Source organism: Mobula birostris, unplaced genomic scaffold (genome assembly GCF_030028105.1).
Source record: "Mobula birostris isolate sMobBir1 unplaced genomic scaffold, sMobBir1.hap1 scaffold_1169, whole genome shotgun sequence".
Classification (NCBI taxonomy): Eukaryota; Metazoa; Chordata; class Chondrichthyes; order Myliobatiformes; family Myliobatidae; genus Mobula; species Mobula birostris.
In genome coordinates this window covers 39,397-66,779 of record NW_027274210.1, presented here as the reverse complement: position 1 = coordinate 66,779, position 27,383 = coordinate 39,397, and the positions used below count along the sequence as shown (strand labels likewise).

Below are 27,383 nucleotides of genomic sequence, written 5' to 3'. Positions count from 1 at the left end.
GTCACATATGGAGTATTGTGTACAGTTCCGGTTGCTCCACAATGTGGAGGACTGTCAGAGGTTACAGCAGGACATTGATAGAATGCAAAACTGGGCTGAGAAGTGGCAGATGGAGTTCAACCCAGATAAGTGTGAGGTGGATTATTTTGGTAGGTCAAATATGATGTCAGAATATAGTATTAGTGGTAAGACTCTTGGTAGTGTGGAGGATCAGAGGGATCTTGGGATCTGAGTCCATAGGACACTCAAAGCTGCTACGCAGGTTGACTCTGTGGTTAAGAAGGCATATGGTCACTTCACTACAGGAAGGATGTAGAATGTGGTTAAGAAGGCATATGGTCACTTCACTACAGGAAGGATGTAGAAACTATAGAAAGGGTGCAGAGGAGATTTACAAGAATTTGCTGATGATACAAAGATTGGAGGTGTAGTGGACAGTGAGGAAGGTTTTCAGAGCCTGCAGGGGGACTTGGACCAGCTGGAAAAATGGGCTGAAAAATGGCAGATGGAGTTTAATACAGACAAGTGTGAGGTATTGCACGTTGGAAGGACAAACCAAGGTAGAACATACAGGGTTAATGGTAAGGCACTGAGGAGTGCAGTAGAACAGAGGGATCTGGGAATACAGATACAAAATTCCCTAAAAGTGGCGTCACAGGTAGATAGGGTCGTAAAGAGAGCTTTTGGTACATTGGCCTTTATTAATCAAAGTATTGAGTATAAGAGCTGGAATGTTATGATGAGGTTGTATAAGGCATTGGTGAGGCCGAATCTGGAGTATTGTGTTCAGTTTTGGTCGCCAAATTACAGGAAGGGATATAAATAAGGTTGAAAGAGTGCAGAGAAGGTTTACAAGGATGTTGCCGGGACTTGAGAAACTCAGTTACAGAGAAAGGTTGAATAGGTTAGGACTTTATTCCCTGGAGCGTAGAAGAATGAGGGGAGATTTGATAGAGGTATATAAAATTATGATGGGTATAGATAGAGTGAATGCAAGCAGGCTTTTTCCACTGAGGCAAGGGGAGAAAAAAAACCAGAGGACATGGGTTAAGGGTGAGGGGGGGAAAAGTTTAAAGGGAATATTAGGGGGGGCTTCTTCACACAGAGAGTGGTGGGAGTATGGAATGAGCTGCAGACGAGGTGGTAAATGCGGGTTCTTTTTTAACATTTAAGAATAAATTGGACAGATACATGGATGGGAGGTGTATGGAGGGATATGGTCCGTGTGCAGGTCAGTGGGACGAGGCAGAAAATGGTTTGGCACAGCCAAGAAGGGCCAAAAGGCCTGTTTCTGTGCTGTAGTTTTTCTATGGTTCTAACTCTAGTTAGGTCACATATGGAGTATTGTGTACAGTTCCGGTTGCTCCACAATGGGAAGGATGTCGAGGCTTGGAGAGGGTGTGGAAGAGGTCCACCAGGAAGCTGCCTGGTTTACAGGGGACGGGAAGAGGTTGGATAAACTTTGGCTGTTTTCTCTGGCGTGGCGGAGGCTGAGTGGAAACCTGATAAGATTATGAGAGACATAGCCAGACAGTGCCTTTTCCCCCGAGTTGAAATGTCCAGTACCAGAGGACATGCATTTCAGGTGAGAGGGGTTACGTCCCAAGGAGAAGTGAGCAGCAAGTTTATCGTATATACAGATTGGTAGGTGCCTGGGCTGTGCCAGTGGAGGCAGATATGATTGAGGAGTTTCAAAGGCACTTAGATAGATACATGGACGTGCAGGGAATGGAGGGATATGGACATTGTGAGGGCCAGAAGATACAGGAGCAGTATCAGGCCATTTGGCCCATCTCATCATGACCTATCCATTTCCTTCTCAACCCTATTCTCCTGTAACCTTTCACGCCCTGACTAACCAAGAACCTATTAACCTCCACCTTAAGTTGAACGGAGATGAGGAGGAATTTCTTTAGTCAGAGGGTGGTGAATCTGTGGTTAAAGAAATTCCACTTCATCTGCTTTCTAATTGGATGTTCCTCTGTATTGAGGCTGTGCCCTCTGATCCCACACCACCCCCCCCCCCCACTATAAGAAACATCCTCTCCACATCCATTTTATTCAGGCCTTTCAACATTCAATAGGTGATAAGGCTTTCATTCCCGGATTCATTCTCGTGAACATCCACTAAACGTTCTCCAATGTCAGAATATCCCTTCTCAGATCAGGGGCCTGAAAGGAGTGTGGAACGTGGCAGGGGAAGGCTGAGGGGGGAGTAGGAGGGAGAGGGTGGGAGCTAAAGGGAGGAGCAACTAGAGGGCAGGAAGGTGAGTATGGAGAGAGGGTGGGAGGAGAAAGGAGGAGTGTGGGGAGGAGGATATGAGAGGGGAGAGGAGGGTATGAGGGAGGAGGGTTAGGGTGAATGGGAGGTTAGGGAGGAGGTGAAGGTAGAAGGTGAGGGCAGTGGAGAAGGGAAGAGGGGGAGGTGGAGCCTCACTCTATTTCTGATCCCCTCACCTATCTCTCTGTGATCCCCCCCCCCGCCCCCCAGGAGCCGAGCAATAAACGGGTAAAGCCAGTGTCAAGATTGAAACGATTCAGTCAGTCCTTCCAGGTAAAGAAAGAGAGTGGGAGGGTGTAGGGGAGGGAGGGAGGGTGATGAGGGGAGGTGGGAGGGTGGAGGGGGAGGAGGGAGGGAGGGGAAGGTGGGAGGGTGTAGGGGAGGAGGGAGGGTGCTGAGGGGAGGTGGGAGGGAGGAGAGTGTAGGGGAGGGAGAGGGGGAAGGTGGAGGGTGAGGGTGTAGAGGAGGGAGGGTGGTGAGGGGAGGTGGAGGGAAGAGAGGGGAAGGTGGGATGGTGTAGGGGAGGGAGAGAGGGTGGGTGAGGGGAGGGTGTGGGGAAGGAGGGAAGGTGTAGAGGAAGGAGAGGAAATGGGAGGGTGGGAGGGTGTGAGGGTGCAGGAGGTGGTGGGAAGGTGTAGGGGAGGGGTAGCATGGGGTGTGGAGAGGAGGGTGTAGGGGAGGAGGGAGGTAGGGGTGTAGGGGGAGTGGGAGGGGGGAGTAGGGAGGGGAGGGTGGGAGGAGGAGGTGGGGGAGGAGGAGGGTGGGAGGAGGGAGGATGGAGGAGGGGTGGAGAGAGGGAGGAGTGGATGGATGAGAAGGATGAGTAAGGATTGCGAGAGGTTGGGGAGCAGAGTTTCCAACTCCTGGAAGTGAGGGGAGTGGGAGAGGTCAGGGGTAAGACGGCTACCCCTGACCCTTGACCCTCCCATTCCTGCAGCGCCTGAGTTTCCGCATGGACCGCGGTAGGGAAAGATGACGGAAATATAGGCGACAGGGGCTCGGGCAGCCTCCAACGCATCCGGGACAACAGGCTGTGGAGTGAGACCTTTGACTGTGGTGGCGAGGGGCTCTCACCGCCAGCGAGGTCAACGGCAGGAGTGAGAGGTCGGAGTTCAGGCAGAAGACGGGTCGCAGGCTGTGGGAGAGTCCGTTCTGGCATGGGTCAGAGGTGGAGCAGGGGGAGTTCAGGATAGGGGGCAACGTGGGGAGTTGGGAGGTGGGAGGTGTGAGAGGTTGGGTCATGGGATCAGAAGGAAGGAGTCGGGGGTTATAAGCAGAAGGTTGGGTTAAGGCAGGCAGAGGGGAGGTCAATCAGGGTTGGGAGGGGATCGGAAGTAGGAGTCAGATGTGGTAGATTGTGGGGTGTAGGAACACGTTAGACGATCAAGGGAGCCAGGTCTGAGCTGTGGCAGGGGAGGGCGGAAAGCTTTCGAAGGATGGGGAGGGGTTGGGGGCAGAGGGTGTGGGGGAAACAAGGGTGAGGGGCAGGGTGAGATGATGTGGTTTCAGTCACTTTGTAACGATGTCCCTGTCCCCGGGCAGGCAATCTTTGAACTGATGCAGGGGGAGCAGTCACTCATCGCCGACCTGAACACCACCAAGAAGGTGAGGGGTCTCTCCAGCCCTCCGATCGCACTGCCCCTCCGCACCTCTGCCCATAAGATCATAAGGCATCAGAGCAGAATTGGGCCATTCGGCCCATTGAGTCTGTTCTGCCGTCACATCACGGCTGATTTACTATCCCTCTCAACCCCATTTTCCTGCCTTCTCCCCTTAACCAGTCAAGAATCTATCAACCTCCATTTTAAGTACACCCAATGACTTAGTATCCACGGCCATCTGTGACAATGAATTTCACAGATTCGCCACCCTCTGTCTAAAGAAATTCCTCCTCATCTCTGTTCTAAATAGACATCCTTCTATTCTGAGGCTGTGTCCTCTGGTCCTAGATGCCACCACCATAGGAAATATTCTCTACTTGACCATTCTATTGAGGCCTTTCAATGTACGGGCCTGGAGACTTCAAACACTCCTCATACATTAACCTTCTCATCCCAGGAATTATCCTTTCACGAACCTCCTCTGGAACTTCTCCAATGCCAGCACATCCATTCTAAGAAAAGTGGCCAAAAACTGCTCACCATACTCCAAATATGGTCAGACCAATGCCTTATAAAGCCTCAGCATTTACATCCTCGCTCATATTCCAGGCCCTCCATCCAACCTTGGGACTGAGCTGTGTCCATTGCCCAATCCAACCCCCCCTCCCGTCACTCCCCACTTCACCCTTTGGGAGACATTTGGGAACCAGCTCGGATACTGAGCGAGTGACTTTCCCAGAGACCTTTGACCCTATCCTAGGGCCCCTGACCCTACTCTCGTATCATGTTCCCAATTTGGCTGTCCTCCACCTGAGGGAGTACTTAGCAAATCCACTCTCGACCACACCCCTCCCCTCCCCTGCTCCCTCTGAATCCCCGAGATGGCATCTGCATGAAGTTTGAGCACAGCAGAGAGCAGATTATTCCAAACATCTCTAAGGTAGTTCAGGATGTCGGGGTCTTTCTCTCCATCTCTCCCTCCATGGCTGCTGTCCAATCTGCCGGGCGTCTCCATGACTTTAGTCCAGTGGGTGGTGTTCCTGCCTGCCTTCCTCCACCACACACTGCACTAAAGTTGTGGAGATGCCTGGCAATGTTTGCGAGGCCACTCAGTGTGAGACCGGGGGTGAGAGGATCACACTGAAGTTGGCAGTGTAGTGGACAGTGAGGACGGTTGTCATAAGTCACAAAGAAATCTTGAGCAACTGGGCCTACGAGCCGAGGGGCGGCAGATGGAATTTAATTGCGTTAAAAGTGCGTTTTGATTCACAAACATGGTGGAAGGCAGAGCTCTGGAACAGAGGGACCTGGGGTCGGGCGCACAGGACCCTGGAAGTGGTAATAGGCAGCATCGGCCTTCATCCATTAGGATACTGTGGTGAGGAGCTGAGACATTGTGCTCGACCTGTACCCGTTAGTGAGACCAGACCACACCACTGTGTGAAGCTCTGATGCCCAGCGAAAGGAAGGGTGGGGTTAATAAGCTGGAGAGAGCGAAGAAGTGATTTACCAGGATGAGAGGGCCTGAGTTAAAGCACAATAGAGGCTCTTCGGCCCACAATGTTGTGCTAACCCTTTAACCTACTCTGGCAAATCCCTGATACTTTCCTTCAATCAAATTAAAATTTTGCTGTCTTGTGTTAGCCAATTCCACCCTGGCTGTCCACTCGATGAACACCAGAGAGACTGGTTTTCCCTGGAGTGACAGAGGCTGAGGGGTGTCTTCATTGGGGTATATAAAATCACGAGGGGTGTAGATAGAGTGGATGGTCCCGGGGTACAGGGGTCTAAACTAGAGAACACAGACTGGGGTAAGATTTAAAAGGGACATGAGGGGCAACTTCTTCACCCAGAAGGTGGTCCATCTTTGGTACGAACTGCCAGAGGAAATGCTACATTAACAACATTTAAAAGACGCTCAGACAGGTACAGAGATAGCAGAGTTTGGGCAAAAGGAACTAGCTCGACTGACCAGTTTGGTCAGCATGGATGGGTTTAGACCAAAGATATAGGAGCAGAATTAGGCCATTCAGCCCATCTAGTCTGCTCCTCTATTCCATCGTAGCTGAACCCAGATCCCACTCAACTCCAAGCACCTGCCTTCTTGCCATATCCTTTGATGCCCTGACCGATCAGGAAACAATCAACTTCTGCCTTAACTATACCCACGGACTTACTACACTCTGGCTAAAAAAAAAACCCTCATTACTTCTGTTCTAAAGTGTCACCCCTCAGTTTTGAGGCTGTGCCCTCTAGTTCTGGCCACCCCAGGAAACATCCTCTCCACATCCAGCCTATCTAGTCCCTTCAACATTTGGTAGGTTTCAATGAGATCCCCATGCATTCCTCTAAATGCCAATGGGTACAGACCCAAAGCTGCCAAACGCTCCTCATATCACAAGGATGATTCCCTTCATTGCCTGACTACTGTCTTATAAAGGCTCAGCGTTATCTCCTTGCCTTTATATTCTATTCCCCTTGAAATAAATGCCAACATTGCATTTGCCTTCTTTACCACAGACTCAAACTGTAAATTAACGTACTGGGAGTCTTGCATGAGGACTCCTGAGTCCCTCTGCACCTCCGATGTTTGAACCTTCTCCCCATTTAGATTATAGTCTGCACTATTGTTCCTTTTACCAAAATGCATTATCGTACATTTCCTGTATTCTAACTGCTTTTTGCTCAATGTGTCGAAGTCCTGCTGCAATCGCTTTGCTTCCTCAGCACTACCCACCCCTCCACCCATCTTCGTACCATCCGCAAACTTTGCCGCAAGGACTTGGGCCGAAGGAGTTCTATAGGAAGGCTGCAGTTCAAGATTAAAGATGAGCTTTATTTGACATGTACAGTGAAACGTGTCATTTGTGTCAACGGCCAACACAGTCCAAGGATGTGCTGGGGGCAGCCCACAAGTGTCGCCATGCTTGGCAACACGGCCATAACTCACTAACCCCAACCTGTACATCTTTGGAATGTGGGAAGAAACTGGAGCACACCAGAGGAAACGTGGAGAGTGTACAACTTCCTTCCAGACAGCACTGGGAATTGAACCCGGGTCACTGGCGCTGTACCATACCCCAGTCGGTCAGTAGGATCTGCCCGTACTCCCCTCGATCCCACGTGTGGGTCGAACCATCTCGGCGCTGGGACCTGCTCGGGTGCGGGGAGCACGTGGATGTGTGAGGTGGGGGAATCAACGGCACTCAGCCCCGTTGTCACTCTCCTCCCTGCAGGCTTACTACGAGCCCATGCTCAAATTGTGCATCATGTCCGAGGAGGAGCTGACCCAGATCTTCGGTAGCCTCTACTCACTTATCCCCTTACATGAAGGTAGGCGTAGAGCATTCGGCGCACACAGCGTGTCTACAGACTCCCACAGTAGGGGATGGGGATGGACACACACACACACACACACACACAGAGTGTACAGGGTCCCACAGTAGGGGATGGGGATGGACACACACACACACACACACACACACACACACACACAGAGTGTACAGGGTCCTACAGTAGGGGATGGGGATGGACGGACACACACACACAAACACACACACACACACACACACACACACACACAGTGTACAGGGTCCCACAGATGGGGATGGACACACACACACACACACACACAGAGTGTACAGGGTCCCACAGTAGGGGATGGGGATGGACACACACAGAGTGTACAGGGTCCCACAGTAGGGGATGGGGATGGACACCACACACACAGAGTGTACAGGGTCCCACAGTAGGGGATGGGGATGGACACACACGGAGTGTACAGGGTCCCACAGTAGGGGATGGGGATGGACACACACAGAGTGTACAGGGTCCCACAGTAGGGGATGGGGATGGACACCACACACACAGAGTGTACAGGGTCCCACAGTAGGGGATGGGGATGGACACACACGGAGTGTACAGGGTCCCACAGTAGGGGATGGGGATGGACACACACACACACACACACACACACAGTGTACAGGGTCCCACAGTAGGGGATGGGGATGGGGACGCACACACACACACACAGGTTGAATGGAGTTTCACAGTAGTGGAGACACTCACACACATACACTGGGTGTACAGGGTCCGACAGTAAAGTGAAAGGAACACACACACACAGTGTGTACAGGGTCTCATAACAGGGGAAAAACACCCAACCACACAGGGCGTACAGTGTGCCTCAGAAGGGGGAAGGACACACACACACACACAGGGTGTACGGGGTCTCACAGTAGGGGAAAGACTCACACACACACAGGGTGCCCTGTCTCTTTCACACACACACGGGTGTACAGGGAGGGAGCGGAGAGAGGCAGGGAATGAGAGAGAGAGTGGGAGAGGAAGGGAGGGAGAGAGAAGGGGGAGAGGGGAGGGACCCTTTCGGGGGGATGATCACATACATACACACACACACACACACACAGTGCTCTCTCTGCTCAGACCTTCTCAGTCGCCTGGAAGAGGTGAGGAACGTGGACGGCACGGTGAGAGAGGTGGGCCGCACGCTTCTTGACTGGGTGAGTCTTCGCTGTTCCACTCGTTACACCCCACCCCTGCCCTTCCACCGATTCTGCTCCCAACCCACAGATGCCTGGTCTCTCTCCTTCCACCAACCCCTTCATTATGGGTGCCTCTTGAGAACCCTGCCTGTCTCTCCATCTCCCTCTCATTTTCTCCAGTCTTTCTCTGACCCTCTAACCCCAATACCCTAAGATCCTCTGACCTTCCGCCTTCTTCTGATCTCTCTTCCTCCCTCCGCAACACCAACCCTTTCACTTCTGGCTCATTCCCTTCACAGACCCCCTCTCTCTGTCAGAATCAGAATCAGGTTTATTATCATGGACATATGTTGTGAAATTTGTCACCTTGTGGTGGCAGTACTATAGTCACAAAAATCAATAATAGTGCAAAAGACAAAGAATGAGATAGTTTCACGCGTTCATTGTCCATTCTGATGGAGGAGGGGAAGAAGGTGTTCCTGAGTCAGTGAGTCTGGGGCTTCTGGCTCCTATAGCAGTGAGAAGATGGCGTGGGTCATGAACGATGGACTTCACATTTTGAGGCATCACCTTTTGAAGGTGGCTGGTGCCCAAGATGAGTTTACAACCCTCTGCAGTTTCTTCTGATCCTGTGCAGTGGCCCCTCCATGCCTGACGGTGATGTGAGTCAGGATGCTCTTGACGGTACATCTGTAGAAATCTGCCGGTGTTTGGTGACCTGATTCTTAATGAAATATCGCTGCTGTTTTGCCTTCTTTGTAATTGCATCAATATGTTGGGACCAGGATAGACCCTCTGAGATGTTGACCCCTCCCAGGAAACTGCTCACACTTTCCACTGCTTGATGAGGACTGTTTTGAGTTCCCTCTGCTTGCCCTTCCTGAAAACCACAATCAATTCCTTGACCCTACTGACACTGAGTGTGAGGTTGTTATTGTGACACCACTCAACCAACTGATCTCTCTCACTCCAATACATCTCCTCACCATGAATACAGAGGGAGTAAAAGAGCACGCATTCTTGCGATGTGCCCGGAGATGTTATTACTGGTCCACACTGACCGTGGACTCTCGGTGGGGAAGCCAACAGGGGAAAGTTCCTCCACCTTCCTGCCTCCCTCCCCTCCATGTCACCTCTCCTCCTCCCCTACTATCATCCTTCCAGATGCCCTCCTGCGAGTCACTCTCTCCCCCTCCACTGACGCTCGTTCCACCTCACTCTCTCCCCTCTCCCTCTCACCCCCACTGCCCTGCCCTTTCCCTCTCGCTGCCTCACTCCCCACTCTTTCAACTCACTGTGTCTCTCCAACTCACTCACCATTTCTCCCTCTGCCCTCACAGGTCACCTCTTTCCCCTCTCTCACCGTCCAATACCCCCTCTGCCACAGCTGCCCTTGTCTCTCTCTCTCTCTCCATCCCTCCCTTTGCCCACAGCTGCCCTCCTCTCTCACCATCCCTCCCTCTGCCCACAGCTACCCTCGCTGGCCACGTCTCTCTCTCTCTCCCCTCTCTCACCATCCCTCCCTCTGCCCACAGCTACCCTCGCTGGCCACATCTCTCTCTCTCTCACCATCCCTCCCTCTGCCCACAGCTACCCTCGCTGGCCACGTCTCTCTCTCTCTCCCCTCTCTCACCATCCCTCCCTCTGCCCACAGCTACCCTCACTGGCCACGTCTCTCTCTCTCACCATCCCTCCCTCTGCCCACAGCTACCCTCACTGGCCGCGTCTCTCTCTCTCACCATCCCTCCCTCTGCCCACAGCTACCCTCGCTGGCCACGTCTCTCTCTCTCTCCCCTCTCTCACCATCCCTCCCTCTGCCCACAGCTACCCTCGCTGGCCGCGTCTCTCTCTCTCACCATCCCTCCCTCTGCCCACAGCTACCCTCACTGGCCGCGTCTCTCTCTCTCACCATCCCTCCCTCTGCCCACAGCTACCCTCGCTGGCCACGTCTCTCTCTCTCTCCCCCCTCTCTCACCATCCCTCCCTCTGCCCACAGCTACCCTCGCTGGCCGCGTCTCTCTCTCCCCTCTCTCACCATCCCTCCCTCTGCCCACAGCTACCCTCGCTGGCCACGTCTCTCTCTCTCTCCCCTCTCTCACCATCCCTCCCTCTGCCCACAGCTACCCTCGCTGGCCACATCTCTCTCTCTCTCCCCTCTCTCACCATCCCTCCCTCTGCCCACAGCTACCCTCGCTGGCCACGTCTCTCTCTCTCTCACCATCCCTCCCTCTGCCCACAGCTACCCTCGCTGGCCGCGTCTCTCTCTCTCACCATCCCTCCCTCTGCCCACAGCTACCCTCACTGGCCACGTCTCTCTCTCTCCCCCCTCTCTCACCATCCCTCCCTCTGCCCACAGCTACCCTCGCTGGCCACGTCTCTCTCTCCCCTCTCTCACCATCCCTCCCTCTGCCCACAGCTACCCTCGCTGGCCACATCTCTCTCTCTCTCCCCTCTCTCACCATCCCTCCCTCTGCCCACAGCTACCCTCGCTGGCCACGTCTCTCTCTCTCTCTCCCCTCTCTCACCATCCCTCCCTGTGCCCACAGCTGCCCTCGCTGGCCGCCTACGAGACGTACTGCTGTAACCAGGTGGAGGCGAAGGCGGTGCTGGACGCCAAGCGGCGGGAACAGCGGGTGGACGAGTTCCTGCAGCTCTGCCAGCAGTCGGCCTTCAGCCGCAAGCTTGACCTCTGGAGCTTCCTGGACCTGCCCCGGAGCCGCCTGGTTAAGTACCCGCTGCTGCTGCGGGAGATCAGTCGGTACACCCCACCCGAGCACACCGACCACGCTCTACTCCAGCAGGCTGTGAGTCCGGAGGGAGGGGGGTGGGCAGGGAGAGGGGACAGGGGAAAAACAGGTGCATTGCTATTGTAAGGGATCTGATATATTTGGTATTTGGATAGAAATGGACTGATTAAGGATAGTCAACATGGCTTTGTGCATGGTTGGTCATGTCTAACCAATCTTATAGAATTTTTCGGGGAAACTAACAGGAAAGTTGATGGAGGCAAGACAGTGGATATTGTCTACATGCACTTTAGGAAGGCATTTGACAAGGTCCTGCATAGGAGGTTGGTCAAGAAAGTTCAGTTGCTTGCCATTGAGGATGAGGTAGTAAACTGGATTAGACATTGGCTTTTTGGAAGAAGCCAGAGAGTGGTAGATGGCTGCCTCGCTGATTGGAGGCCTGTGACTAGTGGAGTGCCAGAGGGATCGGTGTTGTTTGTCATCTGTATCAACAATCTGGATGACAATGTGGTAAACTGGATCAGCAAATTTGCAGTTGACACTATGATTGGGGTGTAGTGGACAGTGAGGAAGACCATCATGGCTTGCAACGGGATCTGGACCAGCTGGAAAAATGGGCTGAAAAATTGCAGATGGAATTTAATGCAGAAAAGTGTGAGATGTTGCACTTTGAGAAATCAACTACGGTGGGATTTACATGGTAAATGGTAGAAGTGCGGTGGAAGAGGGATCTGGGAATACAGATCCATAATTCCCTGAAAGAGGCTTCACGGGTTGATATAGTTATAAACAGAGCTTTTGGCATACTTGTTTGTTTTTGTGCCATGTCATATGAAGTAGGTGAACACGGTGACCTTGCTTGCAAAATTTTCCACAGAAATGATTTGCCATTGCCTTCTTCTGGGGCTGTCTTTATAAGATAGGTGACCCCAGCCGTTATAAATTCTTTTCAGGGGCTGACCGCCTAACGTCAGTGGTCACATAACCAGGTCTTGTGATATGCACCAGCGGCTCATACGACCATCCACCATGGATTCACATGACCCTGATCAGGGGGTTGGGCTAAGCAGGTGCTACACCTTGCCCAAGGGTGACCTGCAGGCTAGCAAAGGGAAGCAGTGCTTTACACCTCCTTTGGTAGAGACACTTCTCCATCCAGCCACTCTCTTGGCACCTTGGCCTTCATAGATCAGGGTTATGAGTGAAGCAGATGGGATGTTATGTTGCAGTTATTTAAGACGTTGGTGAGGCTGATTTTGGAGTATTGTGTGCAGCTTTGGTCACCTACCTAAGATTGAAAGAGTGCAGAGAAAATTTACAAGGATGTTACTGGAACTTGAGGCCTGAGGTTGGATATGTTAGAACTTTATTTGGTGTCAAAGAAGCTTATGAGAGGAAAAAGACCAAGTACTGGCAACTGAAGCTGCCCAGAATGGCTAGAAGACCAAGATTTTCCCTGTAGAAGTGGGATGCAGGGGGTTCGTTGCTACATCCACGACCAGTCTATTGAAGAAGATAGGGGTGAGGGGTCACTGCCTCCAACAAGCAATCAGGTCCTTGTCAAATGCAGCAGAAGAAAGCTGCGATTGGATTTGGATTAAAAGGAAAGACAACTGGGCTGCAAGATGAAGACAGGAGGGTATGGAACTGAGGGGGGTGTATCTGGGACACCAGGTAGCACCGTTGAGCCCTGTGGAGATGTTGTGGGCTTATCAACGGAAGGTCAAAGAAGGAGGGTGCCCACCTGATGACCCCGATGACGTACCTACCCTCCCTCCTTGTCACCACTAAGCCCACTGCCAACATCAAGAGTGCCGACTTACCATAGGGATTGAAACTTCAAGTCCTAGCAGCTCTACCCGGAGGGTGGGAGGTTCAGGGGAGGTTTGATAGAGATATACAAAATTATGAGGAGTAGAGATCAGTTTAATGCAAGCAGACTTTCTCCATTAAGGTTGGGGGAGTCTAGAACTAAAGGTCATAGGTTAAGGGTGAAATGTGAAATATTTAAGGGAACATGAGAGGTAACTTCTTCATTCGGAGGGTGGTGAGAGAATGGAATGAGCTGCCAGCAGAGGTGGTGGATGCAATTTCGATTTCACACATAATAGAAATTTGGATAGGTACATGGATGGGCTATGGTCCCGGCGCAGTAGTTTTCTATGACTCCGTAAGAGGGAGGGGGGACCTGAAATTCAGGGGTGTCAGGTGTAGGAGGGGACCCAGGTACAGACCGGCCCCCACCCACCTCGCTGTGTTGCCCGCAGATGGAGCTGAGCCAGAGGATCGCGGCGCAGATTGACGAGCGGACAGGCGAGTCAGAGTGTCGCTTCTACTGGCAGCGGCTGCGGTACCTGCCCGACGCCCAGCCCGAGGCCGAGGTGCAGCGATCCCGCCGCCTCTGGTGTCACGGAGAACTGAGGAACAACAAGGGTGCCGTAAGTACCTGACACCCTCCGCCACCCCGACCTACAACAGACACATCCTGCCCTATTCCGTCCCTCCTTCACCCTCTCTCCCAGCTCCTCCCTGTCCTCTGCGTCTCCCTCCCACACCCCCCTTCTCCCCTCCTCTCCACCCCATCTTCTCTTTCTCTGCCTTCCCCAAAACCCCTTTGCTCCCCACCCTGTTCTCTCCATCTCTCTCCCTTCCCATCTCCCCTTCTTCTCACCCTCAGGGAGGGGTGGAATCTCTGACCCCGACCTTCCCCAGTTTCACCCTGCCTGTCAGGATTAGTGACCCCCGACCTTATTTGACCTTCCTTGTCCCAGCCACGACGTTTGGCCTTTGACACCCTCGCCCAGCTGTTGACTCTTGCTGTGCCTCCCCCCAGAAGCTGCGGGTGTTCCTGTTCGAGCGAGCGCTGGTGGTGACGAGGCCGGTGAGCCAGGCTCAGGGGCTTTGCTACCAGGTTTACCGAACACCCATTCCCGTCGGGCAGCTGGTGCTCGAGGACCTTCCGGACGGAGAAACACGGATCGGCGGCTCAATCCGAGGGGCCTTTGGCAGCACCACTGAGAGAGGTGGGTGCAGCGAAGCGTGCGGAAGCTGGAGGAGGGGAGTGGGAGAGCAGGGGCAAGGAGAGGGTTGGAGCAGGGATGGGGAACGATGGCGAGTAGGTAAAGCTAGGGGGTTCGGAAGGAGGTGGCGAAAGTGAGGGGGAGATGGGGAAGGAGGGGAAGGGGAAAGGAGGGAAGGGGAAGGGAGGTGGAGAGAGAGAGAGGGAGCAGGATGGGAGAAGTGAAGGGAGCGAGGGAATGGGGGTTGCATGGTGGGAGCCGAGCAAGCTGGCGGGAGGAGGAGAAAGACGGAGGGATGATGTGCTGTGAATACTAACCAGGCTTCTCCCCACTCTCCTGCTGAGACAGCCAGGAACGTTTTTCGGGTGAGCTTCCGGGACCGGTCCCGTGGACAAGCCCACACCCTCCAGGCCAGCGACAGCTTCAACAAGCAGCAGTGGGTCTCCTCTATCCGTCAAGCCATCATCAACTGCCGGGACAGCTCACAGGACCAGGGGGAGCAGCCCGAGCTCCCCGCGCCCCCCCTACAACAGATCGCCGCCCTCACCATTGACAGCGAGGAGCCCGCACAGCTGATGGACACGGCGAGGCAGCAGGCTGTATGACACAGGACACGCCACGCTGCTGCTTACACACTGGACAGACTGAGCTGCCTCACTCACACAACGGTTTCAAACATTTACTGTTTACTTCGCTGCACTTTGTGTTCAGAATTAAATGTGAAAGATTGTGCCTTACACAACGTCCCAGGTTCAACTCAGTCTGCACCGTCCCAGCACACACTCCCGGGGTCAGACACAGAGTGAATCTCTCTCCACACACTCCCGGGGTCAGACACAGAGTGAATCTCCCTCCACACACTCCCGGGGTCAGACACAGAGTGAATCTCCCTCCACACACTCCCGGGGTCAGACACAGAGTGAATCTCTCTCCACACACTCCCGGGGTCAGACACAGAGTGAATCTCCCTCCACACACTCCCGGGGTCAGACACAGAGTGAATCTCCCTCCACACACTCCCGGGGTCAGACACAGAGTGAATCTCCCTCCACACACTCCCGGGGTCAGACACAGAGTGAATCTCCCTCCACACACTCCCGGGGTCAGACACAGAGTGAATCTCCCTCCACACACTCCCGGGGTCAGACACAGAGTGAAACTCCCTCCACACCGTCCCATCACACAATCCCGGGGTCAGATGCAGAGTGAAACTCCCTCCACACTGTCCCATCACACACTCCGGGGGTCAGGCACAATGAAGCTCCCTCCACACTGTCCCATCACACAGTCTGGCCCCATGGCAGAGGGAGGGAGAAGGGAATGCACTGGGCCCCATGGCGGAGGGAGGGAGAAGGGATGCACTGGGCCCCATGGGGAGGTAGAGGGAACGCACCTGGCCCCAGGGCAGAAGGAGCGCCATAGTATGCCACAGGAAGTCGGAGGCCATGTCTGCAGGGTGAGCGGGTTTCGGACACTACACCAGAACAGTCAGAAAATAAACGAGACATCGCTAAGCAGTAGCCACACTTTACTGTGAGAATCTGGGTAGCCAAGAGACTGCGAACCACTGGAACCAGAGCATCTTCACTCACCAACCTGCAGGAAGAGATGCATCAGACTCCAGCCTGCACTCGCCGTGCTGCTCACCCACTGTGAGGGTCAGCGTATGTGTGCGACCCATGTCTCGGTGACGGGTAGTGTGTGTGTGACCCTTGTCCCATTGACGGTCAGTTTGTGTGTGTCAGATCCGTGTCCTGGTAATGGTCAGCGTGTGTGTGACCTGTATCCTGGTGACGGTCAGTGTCTGTGTGTGAACGGTGTCCCAGTGACGGTCAGTGTGCATGTATGACCCATGTCCTGTTAACGGCCAGTGTGCCAGTCACCCGTGTCCCGGTGAATGTTAATTTGTGTGGTGTGTGTAAAACCACACCCTAGTGACAGGGGTGTGTGTGCGCGCAACCCGTGTCCCAGCAATGGTCAGTGTATGAGTTACCCGTGTGCCGGTGATGGTCAGTGTGTGTGTATGAGTGACCAGTGTCCTGGTGACCATCAGTGTGTGAATGAGAACAGTGTCCTGTGACAGTCTGTGTGTGTGTGAAACTCGTGTCCTGGTGACCATCAGTGTGCACGTGTGACCCGTGTCCTGGTGATGGTCAGTGTGTCAGTCACCCGTGCCCCGTGAATGTCAGTTTTTGTGTGTGTAACCATGTTCCGGTGACAGTCAGTGTGTGAGTGAGAACAGTCTCCCAGTTACAGTCATTGTGTGATTGACCCGTGTCCCATGACAGTCAATGTCTGTGACCGGTGTCCCGGTGACAGTCAGTTTGTGTCTGTGTAACTATGTCCCAGTGACGGTCACTGTGTGTGTGTGACCCATGTCCCAGTGACAGGCAGTCTGTGTATAAGTGACCCGAGTCCTGCTGATGGTCATTATGTGTCGGACCCATGTCCCAGTGACGTTCAGTATCTGTGTGACCTGTGTCCGAGTGACAGTCAGTCAGTGTGTGTCATGTGTCCCAGTGACAGTCAGTGTGTGTGTGAGACATGTAACCCAGTGACGGTCAGAGTGTGTGCGTGAACGGTGTCTCAGTGACGGTCATTGTGTGTGAGAGAACGGTGCCCCAGTGCGTGGTTGACCCATGTCACCGTGACTCCAACCTCGATCAGTCGCACGCGGGGACGTTGTGGCAGGGTTTGGTTTGAACCACCTCCCACTCCTGGCCGTCCAGCTGCTCACAATAGTATCTGGGTTCTCCCGAGAACACTACCGGTACCTGCTCCACTTCCCCCCTCTGTTTCCTGTGTAGAGAATCCATTTGTACCATCAGGCATTGAGACACTCCCTACCACCCTCTCTGCTGGAACTGCATACCCCCTACTCTGAGATCCGCCTTCATCCGCAAACCGGCTCACACAGGGACTCCACAGCGACAACCCTGCTACTGCCCTCCTGCACCTACCCCTCCTTTCGACAAGCCCCCTCCACCTTGACGACGGGACCCCTCTGCTTCCTTTCTCCACTATGGAGGCCCACTGCCCTGGGGACACTCTGTCCCCTCCCTGTGGTGACACACCGTGTGCAGTCTCTCCATGGTCAAGCCACTCCATCCTTCCCTTCAGCCACGTGGCCCCTCTCTGGCCTCCCCCCTTCACCTCCGGATCCTACTGCCCTCTCCCTCCGCTCTGAGATCCCTCTGACCCTCCCTCCGCTCCGAGATCCCTCGGTCCCTCCCTCCGCTCCGAGATCCCTCTGTCTCTCCCTCTGCTCCGAGATCCCTCTGTCTCTCCCTCTGCTCCGAGATCCCTCTGACCCTCCGAGATCCCTCTGACCCTCCCTCCGCTATGAGATCCCTCTATCCCTCCCTCCGCTCTGAGATCCCTCTGACCCTCCCTCCGCTCCGAGATCCCTCTGACCCTCCCTCCGAGATCCCTCTGTCCCTCCCTCCGAGATCCCTCTGACCCTCCCTCCGCTGAGATCCCTCTATACCTCCCTCCGCTCTGAGATCCCTCTGACCCTCCCTCCGCTGAGATCCCTCTATCCCTACCTCCGCTCTGAGATCCCTCTGACCCTCCCTCCGCTCGGAGATCCCTCTGACCCTCCCTCCGCTCTGAGATCCCTCTGACCCTCCCTCCGCTCTGAGATCCCTCTGACCTTCCCTCTGCTCTGAGATCCCTCTGTCCCTCCCTCCGCTCCGAGATCCCTCTGACCCTCCCTCTGCTCTGAGATCCATCTGACCCTCCCTCCGCTCCTAGATCCCTCCATCCCTCCCTCTGCTGAGATCCCTCAATCCCTCCATCCCTCCCTCTGCTGAGATCCCTCAATCCCTCCCTCCGCTCTGAGATCCTTCTGCCCCTCCCTCCGCTCTGAGATCCCTCTGACCCTCCCTCCGCTCTGAGATCCCACAGACCCTCTCTCCACTCCGAGATCCCTCAGTCCCTCCCTCCGCTGAGATCCCTCTGACCCTCTCTCCGCTCCGAGATACCTCTGACCCTCCCTCCGCTCCGAGATCCCTCAATCCCTCCCTCCGCTCCGAGATCCCTCAATCCCTTCCTCAGCTCTGGATCCATCTGTCCCTCCCTCCGCTCCGAGATCCCTCTGTCCCTCCCTCCGCTCTGGATCCATCTGTCCCTCCCTCCGCTCTGAGATCCCTCTGACCCTCCCTCCGCTCTGAAGTCCCTCCCTCCGCTCTGAGATCGCTCTGACCCTCTCTCCGCTCTGGATCCCTCTGCCCCTCCCTCCACTCTGAGATCCCTCTGCCCCTCCCTCCACTCTGGATCCTACTGCCCTCTCCCTCTGCTCCGAGATCCCTCAATCCCTCCCTCTGCTCCGAGATTCCTCTGGCCATCCCTCCGCTCTGGGAACACTCTATCTTCCCCCTCCACACTGGGACCACTCTGTCTTCGCCATTCTGGGGATACTCTGCCCTACCCTTCTGTTTTTTGTGCCCCCCCCCCGGGGTCCCCGGAATCCCTCCACACTGGGACCCCTCTATCCTACCCCTCCAGCCCAGTGTCCCTCTGACTTCGGAATTGGGACATTCTGCCTTTCTGCTCCCGCCCCCCCCCCCCACAACCCCCTGGGAAAATTCCACCCTCCCTTTCCACCTCTGCCCTCCTACTCCACCCTAGATGCCAGCACTCACGCGTAGGGAGGGTAAGTGGGTTCGCAGCTCCGTTTGCGGCTCTGAACACTGCCCTCTCCACAGGCCGGTTTGCACAGTCCCCAGCCTCCCCAATCCGTCCAGACGCCTTTTCCATCTACAGGGCAGAGACACCGTCTGAGACACTCCATTATTGGAATGGCACTTCTATCCCACCTCATGAACTCCCACAGAGACTCACTCCCCTCACCCACTCCCATCCTGTGACCACCCTTACAAACACCCGCATCTGCACCAGCCCTCCCCAAACCCTTCCCCGTCCATTTCCTGACTGGAGGCTCCAGAGGACTGGATAATTGCCAATGTCATCCCATTCTTCAAGAGGAAAGGAAATTATAGGTCACTTAGTGGTTGGGAAGATGTTGGAGTTAACGGTTAAAGTTGAGTTTCCAGGGTACTTGGAGGCACATGATAAAATAGGCCAAAGACAGCATCTTTTTTTCCAAGGGAAAACCTTGCCTGACAAATCTGCTGGAATTCTTTGAAAAAATAACAAGCAGGATAGACAAAGGTGACTCAGTGGATATTGCGTACTTGGTTTTCAGAAGGCCTTTAACAAGGTGCCGCATGAGTATGCTTAACAAGTTAAGAACCCATGGTATTACAGGAAAGATTTTAGCAAGGATAGAGCATTGGCTGACTGGCAGGAGGCAAAGAGTGGGAATACAGGGAGCCTTTTCTGGTTGGCTGCCGGTGACTAGTGGTGTTCCACTGGAGTCTGTGTTGTGACCAATTTTTTTCTTACATCGTATGTCAATGATTTGGATGAGGGAATTTCTGGCTTTGTGGCTGATTTTTCAGATGATATGAAAATTGGTGGAGGGGCAGGTAGGACTGAGGAAGCAGGGAGCCTGCAGGATGACTTGAACAGATTGGGAGAAAGGGCAAAGAAATGGCAGATGGAATATAATGTTGGGAAGTGTATGGTCATGCACTTTGGTAGAAGGGATAAAGACATAGACTATTTTCTAAACAGGGAGAAAATAAATAATCCAAGATGCAAGGGGACTTGGACGTTCCTGTGCAGGATTCCCTAAAGGTTGGCTTGGAGGTTGAGTCGGTGGTAGGGAAGGTAAGTGGGATGTTGGCAATAATTTTGAGAGGGTTGGGATGTAACAGCAAGGATGTAATGCTGAGGCTTTATAAGGCACGGGTGAGGTCTCTCTTGGAGTATTGTGAGCAGTTTTTGGGACCCTTATCTAAGTAATGAGGCAATGACATTGGAGAGGAATGAAAGGGTTAATGTATGCGGAGAGTTTGATGGCTCTGAGCCTGTACTCACTGGAGTTTAGGTTTGGATAGAGTGGATGCGAGAGGATGTTCCCTATAGTGGGGTAGACTAGGACCAGAGGGAACAGAATAGGGGGAATTCCATTTAGAACAGACATAAAGAGTGATTCTGTTAGCTTGAGGGTGGTGAATCTGTGGAAGTAATTGCCCAGACAGTCATGGAGGCCAGGTCATTGGGTATATTTAATGCAGAGGTTAATAAGTTCTTGGTTAGTCGGGAAGAAGGTAGGGCTGAGAGGGATAATGAATCAGCCGTGATGGAAACAGCATCATTGGCCAAATGGCCTAATTCTGCTCCTATGTCTTATGGACACTCCCTCATCCATTACCTCCAACCCTCCAGTGTTGGTTCACTATCGCTGACCACTCCCTCATCCATTCATAGAACATCGAATAGTACCGCACAGTACAGGCCCTTCGGCCCACAATGTTGTGCCGACCCTCAAACCCTGAATCCCATATAAGCCCCCACCTTAAATTCCTCCATATACCTGTCTAGTAGTCTCTTAGACTTCACTAGTGTATCTGCCTCCACCACTGACTCAGGCAGTGCATTCCACGCACCAACCACACTCTGAGTAAAAAACCTTCCTCTAATATCCCCCTTGAACTTCCCACCCCTTACCTTAAAGCTATGTCCCCTTGAATTGAGCAGTGGTGCCCTGGGGAAGAGGCGCTGGCTATCCACTCTATCTATTCCTCTTATTATCTTGTACACCTCTATCATGTCTCCTCTCCTCCTCCTCCTCTCCAAAGAGTAAAGCCCTAGCTCCCTTAATCTCTGATCATAATGCATACTCTCTAAACCAGGCAGCATCCTGGTAAATCTCCTCTGTACCCTTTCCAATGCTTCCACATCCTTCCTATAGTGAGGTGACCAGAACTGGACACAGTACTCCAAGTGTGGCCTAACCAGAGTTTTATAGAGCTGCATCATTAAAATCGCGACTCTTAAACACTCTCCCTCGACTTATGAAAGCTAACACCCCATAAGCTTTCTTAACTACCCTATCCACCTATGAGGCAACTTTCAGGGATCTGTGGACATGTACCCCGAGATCCCTCTGCTCCTCCACACTACCAAGTATCCTGCCATTTACTTTGTACTCTGCCTTGGAGTTTGTCCTTCCAAAGTGTACCACCTCACACTTCTCCGGGTTGAACTCCATCTGCCACTTCTCAGTCCACTCCTGCATCCTATCAATGTCTCTCTGCAATCTTTGACAATCCTCTACACTATCTGCAACACCACCAACCTTTGTGTCATCTGCAAACTTGCCAACCCACCCTTCTACCCCCACATCCAGGTCGTTAATAAAAATCACAAAAAGTACAGGTCCCAGAACAGATCTTTGTGGGACACCACTAGTCACAATCCTCCAATCTGAATGTACTCCCTCCACCACTACCCTCTGCCTTCTGCAGGCAAGCCAATTCTGAATCCACTTGGCCAAACTTCCCTGGATCCCATGCCTTCTAACTTTCTGAATAAGCCTACCGTGTGGAACCTTGTCAAATGCCTTACTAAAATCCATATAGAGCACATCCACTGTACTACCCTCATCTATATGCCTGGTCACCTCCTCAAAGAACTCTATCAGGCTTGTTAGACGTGATCTGCCCTTCACAAAGCCATGCTGACTGTCCCTGATCAGACCATGATTCTCTAAATGCCCATAGATCCTATCTCTAAGAATCTTTTCCAACAGCTTTCCCATCACAGACGTAAGGCTCACTGGTCTATAATTACCCGGACTATCCCTACTACCTTTTTTGAACAAGGGGACAACATTTGCCTCCCTCCAATCCTCTGGTACCATTCCCGTGGACAACGAGGACATAAAGATCCTAGCCAGAGGCTCAGCAATCTCTTCTCTCGCCTCGTGGAGCAGCCTGGGGAATATTCATTGCCCAAACCCTTCCCCTGTCTAACCCCAAACCCCTCCCCTCTCCATCCACTCCCCGTCTGTTCCTCAAACCCTTTCCCTGTCCATCACCCCTTCCCCTCCCTTGTCCGTCGCCCAAGACCGCTTCCCCATCTATTCACCTGGACCCCTCCCCTGTCTGTTCGTCAGACCCCTCCCCTCCCCCATCCGAGCCCCCAGACCCTTCCACTCCCCTGTAGGTCCCCCAGACCCCTCCCCTCTCCAATCTGTCGCCAGCAGCACCCCCCCGATGACTCCCCTCCTCGCCCAAGACCTCTCCCCTGTCCATTCCCCAAACACCATCCCTCCCCCACCATCCCCAAGGCGGACTCACAAAAGCAGCCTTCGGCATCGTAACAGCTGCGTACATCAATGATGCTGCCGTGACAGGGCTGACCACCATGATTCCTCCCCAGGCAATACCTTGTTCGCTTCTGCTGCCCCGGGTACTCGTTACAGCTGATGTTGAAGGTGCGTCGTCGGCAGTAAGACCAGCGGCCCCACATGGTCCACAGGCCGTCCACTGGCAGTGGAGAGACCATTCTCTGAAGTATGGTGCAATGCTCTCCACTCTTCGCTCTCCCTCCCCCTCATCTTCCTCCAGTGCTCCCTCTTCCATCACCCTCCTCCCTCCCTCCTCCTCTCTACCCTCTCTCCCTCCCCTCTCCTCTCTACCCTCTCTCCCTCCCCTCTCCTCTCTACCCTCTTTCCCTCCCCTCTCCTCCTTGCTCTCTCTCCTCCATGCCCTCTCCCCCTCCCCTCTCCTCTCTACTCTCTCTCCCTCCCCTCTCCTCTCTGCCCTCTCTCCCTCCCCTCTCTTCTCTGCCCTGTCTCCCTCCCTTCTCCTCTCCGCCCTCTCTCCCTCCCCTCTCCTCTCTGCCCTGTCTCCCTCCCCTCTCCTCCTTGCCCTGTCTCCTCCGTGCCCTCTCTCCCTCCCCTCTCCTCTCTGCCCTCTCTCCCTCCCCAACCTCTCTTCCTCCCCTCTCCTCTCTGCTCTCTCTCCCTACCCCTTTCCTCTCCTTCTCTCCCCGCTCCTCTCTACCCTCCCCTCTCCTCTCCGCCCTCTGCCTCCCCCTCCTCTCTCTCTCCCCCCAGCATTCCCATTCCATTCCGCTCCCTCTCTCCTCCCCCCCCCCCCCCAGTGCTGCTCCTCCTCTCCCTCGCCACCATACCTGGACAGTGAGTATCTGTGTTGCACACTGTGAGGGTGTTGTCACTGCCGGAACAATACGCCCCCCCATGTCTGGGTGCTGGCTTGTCGCAGGATCTCCGGTAAGTCACCTTCCCAATGCCACAGGACACAGGGCAGGGGCCACTTTTAACCCATGGCCCCCAGTTACCAGGCACTGTTGGGGGAGGAGAGAGACTGAGTCAGGCCTGGCAATGTAGCTTCTGTCCCCTCTGCAATGAGGCCCTTCCCCTTTCCCCTCCACTGAGGGGCCATTACGCTCCCCTCCACTACAGGGTGCTTCTCCCTGCACCGTGAGGATCTCCACCCTCCCTCTCTGCTGTGGGGACCCCCTCCTTTCCTTTCCACTGAGGACCACCCCTTTTCCCCCTCCACTGTGGGACCATTCCCCACTCCCTCTGTTGTGGGGAACCCCTCCCCCTTCTCCCTTCCCCCAGACAGAAGGGGGAGCGAGTACTGTTTCTCTGGGCAGAAATTCCCACAGATTCTCCTCATCTCCATCCTAAATCTAATCCCCTGTATCGAGGCTACATCCTTTAGTTTTCATCTCACCTACCAGTGGAAACAATTATCCTACCTCTATCTTATCAAGCTCTTTCATAATTTTATATATTTCGCTGAGATCCCCTCTCATTCCTCCGAATTCCAGTGAGTATAGTCCGGGCAACTCAATCCCTGTTCATAGGCCAACCCAATCAAGCTGGTGAACAGCCTCCAAAGTCAGTGTGTCTTTTCTGATAATGAATGATCAGCTTTCGAAATGTGCCATTTGCATCAACAACCAGCACAGTCCAAGGATGTGCCAGGGTCGCTGGGCATCTGGTGCAACCTAGCATGCCTACAACTCACTAATCCCCAATCCGTCATCTTGTGACCTCACAGATTTCCTCTGGGTACTCCAGTTTCCTCCCACATCGGGAGAACGTTCAGATTCCTTACAGAGAGCAGCGGGAAATGACCCTGATCACTGGTGATGTGAAGCATTAAGCTGACCACTACACCACTGTGCAACCGATTCTCACCCTCTGTAGGTTAACCAATCCCTTCCTGCTTATACATTACCCCTCACTCTGTGCATCCTTATTAAACGCCTTCTGGAAATCCAAGTATGCACTTATATCTATCATCACATACTCAGAGACCTGCCTGAATCCATGTGTGTCTGTCTGACGGAACCACTTAGAGATGAATATCATGGGGTATTGCAGCCTTTCAGCCCCTCTAGTCCATGCTACACTGTTATACTGCCCAGTCCCATCACTCTCACCTGGACCATAGTGCTCCATTCTCCCATCCACGTACCTATGCAAGCTTCTCTTAAATGATTCAATGAACACATATCCACCACTTCTGCTGGTGGCTCGTTCCACATTCTCACTACCCTCTGAATGAGGATCCCCCTAGGATCCCCCTTATATATTTCACCTCTCACCCTTAACCTATGATCTGGTCCCACCAGGCCTCAGTTTGCATTTACCCTGTCTATAGCCCATCATGATTTTGCATACCTCTATCAAATCTCTAAGTGCCAACAAATTCTTCCTGTCTTCTGCTCTCAAGCAAGAGGTACCGGAACCTTCGATCCCACACCAGCACGTTTGGAAAGAGTTATTACCCAGCCACCATCAGGGTCTTGAACCGGCGTGGATAACTTCCCTCACCTCAACAATGAACTGATTCCCCAACCTACAGACTACCAAGGACTCTGCAACTCGTGTTCTCAGTATTATTTATATTTTGTTTGCACAATTTGTCTTCTTTTGCAGACCGGTTGTTTGTCAGTCATTGTTTATGTATAGTGTTTAAAAACTTCTATTTCTTTATTTTCCTGTAAATGCCTGCAAGAAAATAAACCTAGAGTTGGTATATGGGAGTTGGTATACAAGAAGAGAGAGAGGCAGAAGAAAGGAAATTACAGGAAGCCTTTGCTTCCTCTGAGTGAAGCCTCTCCTCGCAGAAGCCTCAAAGAGCTAAGGCCTCTTTGGTAGAGGAAATGAAAGGGTTGAGTATTTTCTACAGAAAACTGAGGTGTAAAGGGAGTTGGAAGTCCTTGTGCGGGATTGCCTAAAGGTTAATTTCCAGGTTGAGTCTCTGGTGAGGAAGGCAAATGCAATGTTAGTACTCATTTCAAGAGACTTTCAAAAGTCTTCACTCTCCAGGGCGCAGGCCTGGGCAAGGTTGTATGGAAGACTGGCAGTTGCCCATGCTGCAAGTCTCCCCTCTCCATGCCACCAATGTTGTCCAAGGGAAGGGCAAGGGCTGATACAGCTTGGCACTGGTGTCGTCGCAGAGCACTGTGTGGATAAGTGCCTTGCTCAAGGACACAATACACTGCCTCGGCTGGGGCTCGAACTCACGACCTTCAGACCTTAACCACTTGGCCACGTGCTCACACAGAGGACTAGAATATAAAAGTAAGGATGTAATGTTGAGACTTCATAAAGCACTGGTGAGGCCTCACTTGGAATACTGTGAGCAGTTTTGGGCCCCTTATTTTAGAAAGGATGTGCTGAAACTGAACACGGTTGAAATGAGGTTCACGAAAATGATTCCAGATTTGAACAGTTTGTCATATGAAGAGTGTTTGATGGCTCTGGGCTTGTATTCACTCGAATTCAGGAGAATGAGCAGTGACCTCACTGAATCCTATCGAATGGTGAAAGGCCTTGACAGAATGAATGTCAAGAGGATGTTTCCTATGGTGGGAGAGTCTGAGACCAGAAGACACAGCCTCAGAATAGAGAGAGGGGTGTCCTTTTAGAACAGGGATGAAGAGAGTTTAGCCAGAGAATCTATGGAATTCGTTGCCACAGGCAGCTGTGGAGGCCAAGTCCTCATGTATATATAAGACAGAGGTTGACAGATTCTGGATTGATCAGGGCATGAACAATGATGGCACGAGATTGGGGCTAAGAGGAAAATCAGATCAGCTAGGATGAAATGGTGGTGCAGGCTCGATGGGCCAAATGGCCTAATCCTGTAGCTATATCTTACGCACGTGATAATAAATTGACTTTGCTTCTACCACCACCTCTGTCAGAATGTTCCATGCACCCATCAGTCTGTGTAAATAAACCTACCTCTGACAGACCCCTAAACTTTCCTCCAATCACCTTATATGTACATCGGTAATAAAGTTTCTTTGACCTCTTTGACTTTTTATATTTTGTGCTACTTTACTTTCAATATTTATCTTTCTTAATGCTTACTTATTGGTTCCTCTTCGCTGCTTTTTAAACTTTCCCTAATCTCCCAGATTCCCATGGTGGAGTTCAGAGTTCAACTCTGGCGTCATCTATAAGGAGTTTGTACCTCCTCCCTGAGGAATGTGTGGGTTTCCTCCAGATGCTCCGGTTTCCTCCCACTGTCCAAAGACCTATTGTTTGATAGGTTCATTGATCATTGTGACTCGGCTAGGGTTAACGTGGGGGTTGCTAGGGGTGTGGCCTGAAGGCTCTGACAGGCCTGTTTTGTACTGTATTATTAAATAATTAATGAACACTCTTGATAATTTTGCGGCTCAGGCTATTCCTTTGATACCTTCCCAACTTCCATACTTGTCCAACGCTGGCTCTCCTCATCATTCTGCCGTGAAGTCTCTCCACTAAGGGGCCACCCTTTCTCCCTCACATGGAGGCACACTCACTCTGCCTCCACCGTGGGGGCGCGCTCCCTCCCCCTCTGCCGTGGGTACACGCTCCCTCCCCCTCCGCCGTGGGGACGCGCTCCCTCCCCCCTCTGCCGTGGGTACACGCTCCCCTCCCCCTCTGCAGTGGGGATGCGCTCCCTCCACCTCCGCCGTGGGGACGCGCTCCCTCTGTGGTGGGGACGCGCTCCCTCCCCCTCCACCGTGGGGACGCGCTCCCTCCCCTTCCACCGTGGGGACGTGCTCCCTCCCCCTCCACCGTGGGGACGCGCTCCCCTCCCCCTCCACTGTGCTGTCACGCTTCCTCCCCCCCGCCATAGGGACGCGCTCTCTCCCCCTCCGCCGTGGGGACGCGCTCCCTCTGTGGTGGGGCCGTGCTCCCTCCCCCTCCACTGTGCTGTCACACTTCCTCCCCCTCCGCCGTGGGGACACACTCCCTCCACCTCCGCTGTGCTGTCACACTCCCTCCCACTCCGCCATGGCAACACATTTCCTCCCCCTCCACCGTGGGCACACGC

General features: G+C 53.3%; 2 protein-coding genes across 4 annotated transcripts in view; one reads left to right on the top strand and one right to left on the bottom strand.

Moving 5' to 3' along the window:
• Window positions 1–2,491: 2,491 nt before the first annotated feature.
• On the top strand, window positions 2,492–14,897 carry LOC140192351 (rho guanine nucleotide exchange factor 3-like; the record flags this gene model as incomplete). Its single annotated transcript, XM_072249997.1, has 10 exons — window positions 2,492–2,554; window positions 3,219–3,243; window positions 3,275–3,378; window positions 3,824–3,886; window positions 7,119–7,215; window positions 8,329–8,405; window positions 10,934–11,191; window positions 13,402–13,572; window positions 13,968–14,157; window positions 14,503–14,897. Coding segments are annotated over 10 exons (1,305 nt in total), but the record flags the coding sequence as incomplete, so codon positions are not given.
• Window positions 14,898–15,665: 768 nt separating this feature from the next.
• LOC140192352 (properdin-like) overlaps window positions 15,666–27,383 on the bottom strand; it is a 33,041-nt gene continuing 21,323 nt past the window's right edge. For 2 of the 3 annotated variants that reach the window (XM_072249999.1, XM_072250000.1), the window contains exons 6-10: window positions 23,203–23,376; window positions 22,365–22,553; window positions 18,798–18,912; window positions 16,813–16,953; window positions 15,666–15,750 (exon numbers count right to left, since the gene is read on the bottom strand). In XM_072249999.1, coding sequence (XP_072106100.1) covers window positions 16,818–16,953; window positions 18,798–18,912; window positions 22,365–22,553; window positions 23,203–23,376 — 614 coding nt within the window. In that variant the 3' untranslated portion in view covers window positions 15,666–15,750; window positions 16,813–16,817. The remainder of the gene's footprint in view (window positions 15,751–16,812; window positions 16,954–18,797; window positions 18,913–22,364; window positions 22,554–23,202; window positions 23,377–27,383) is intronic. The other variant, XR_011884229.1, reaches the window with a different exon arrangement.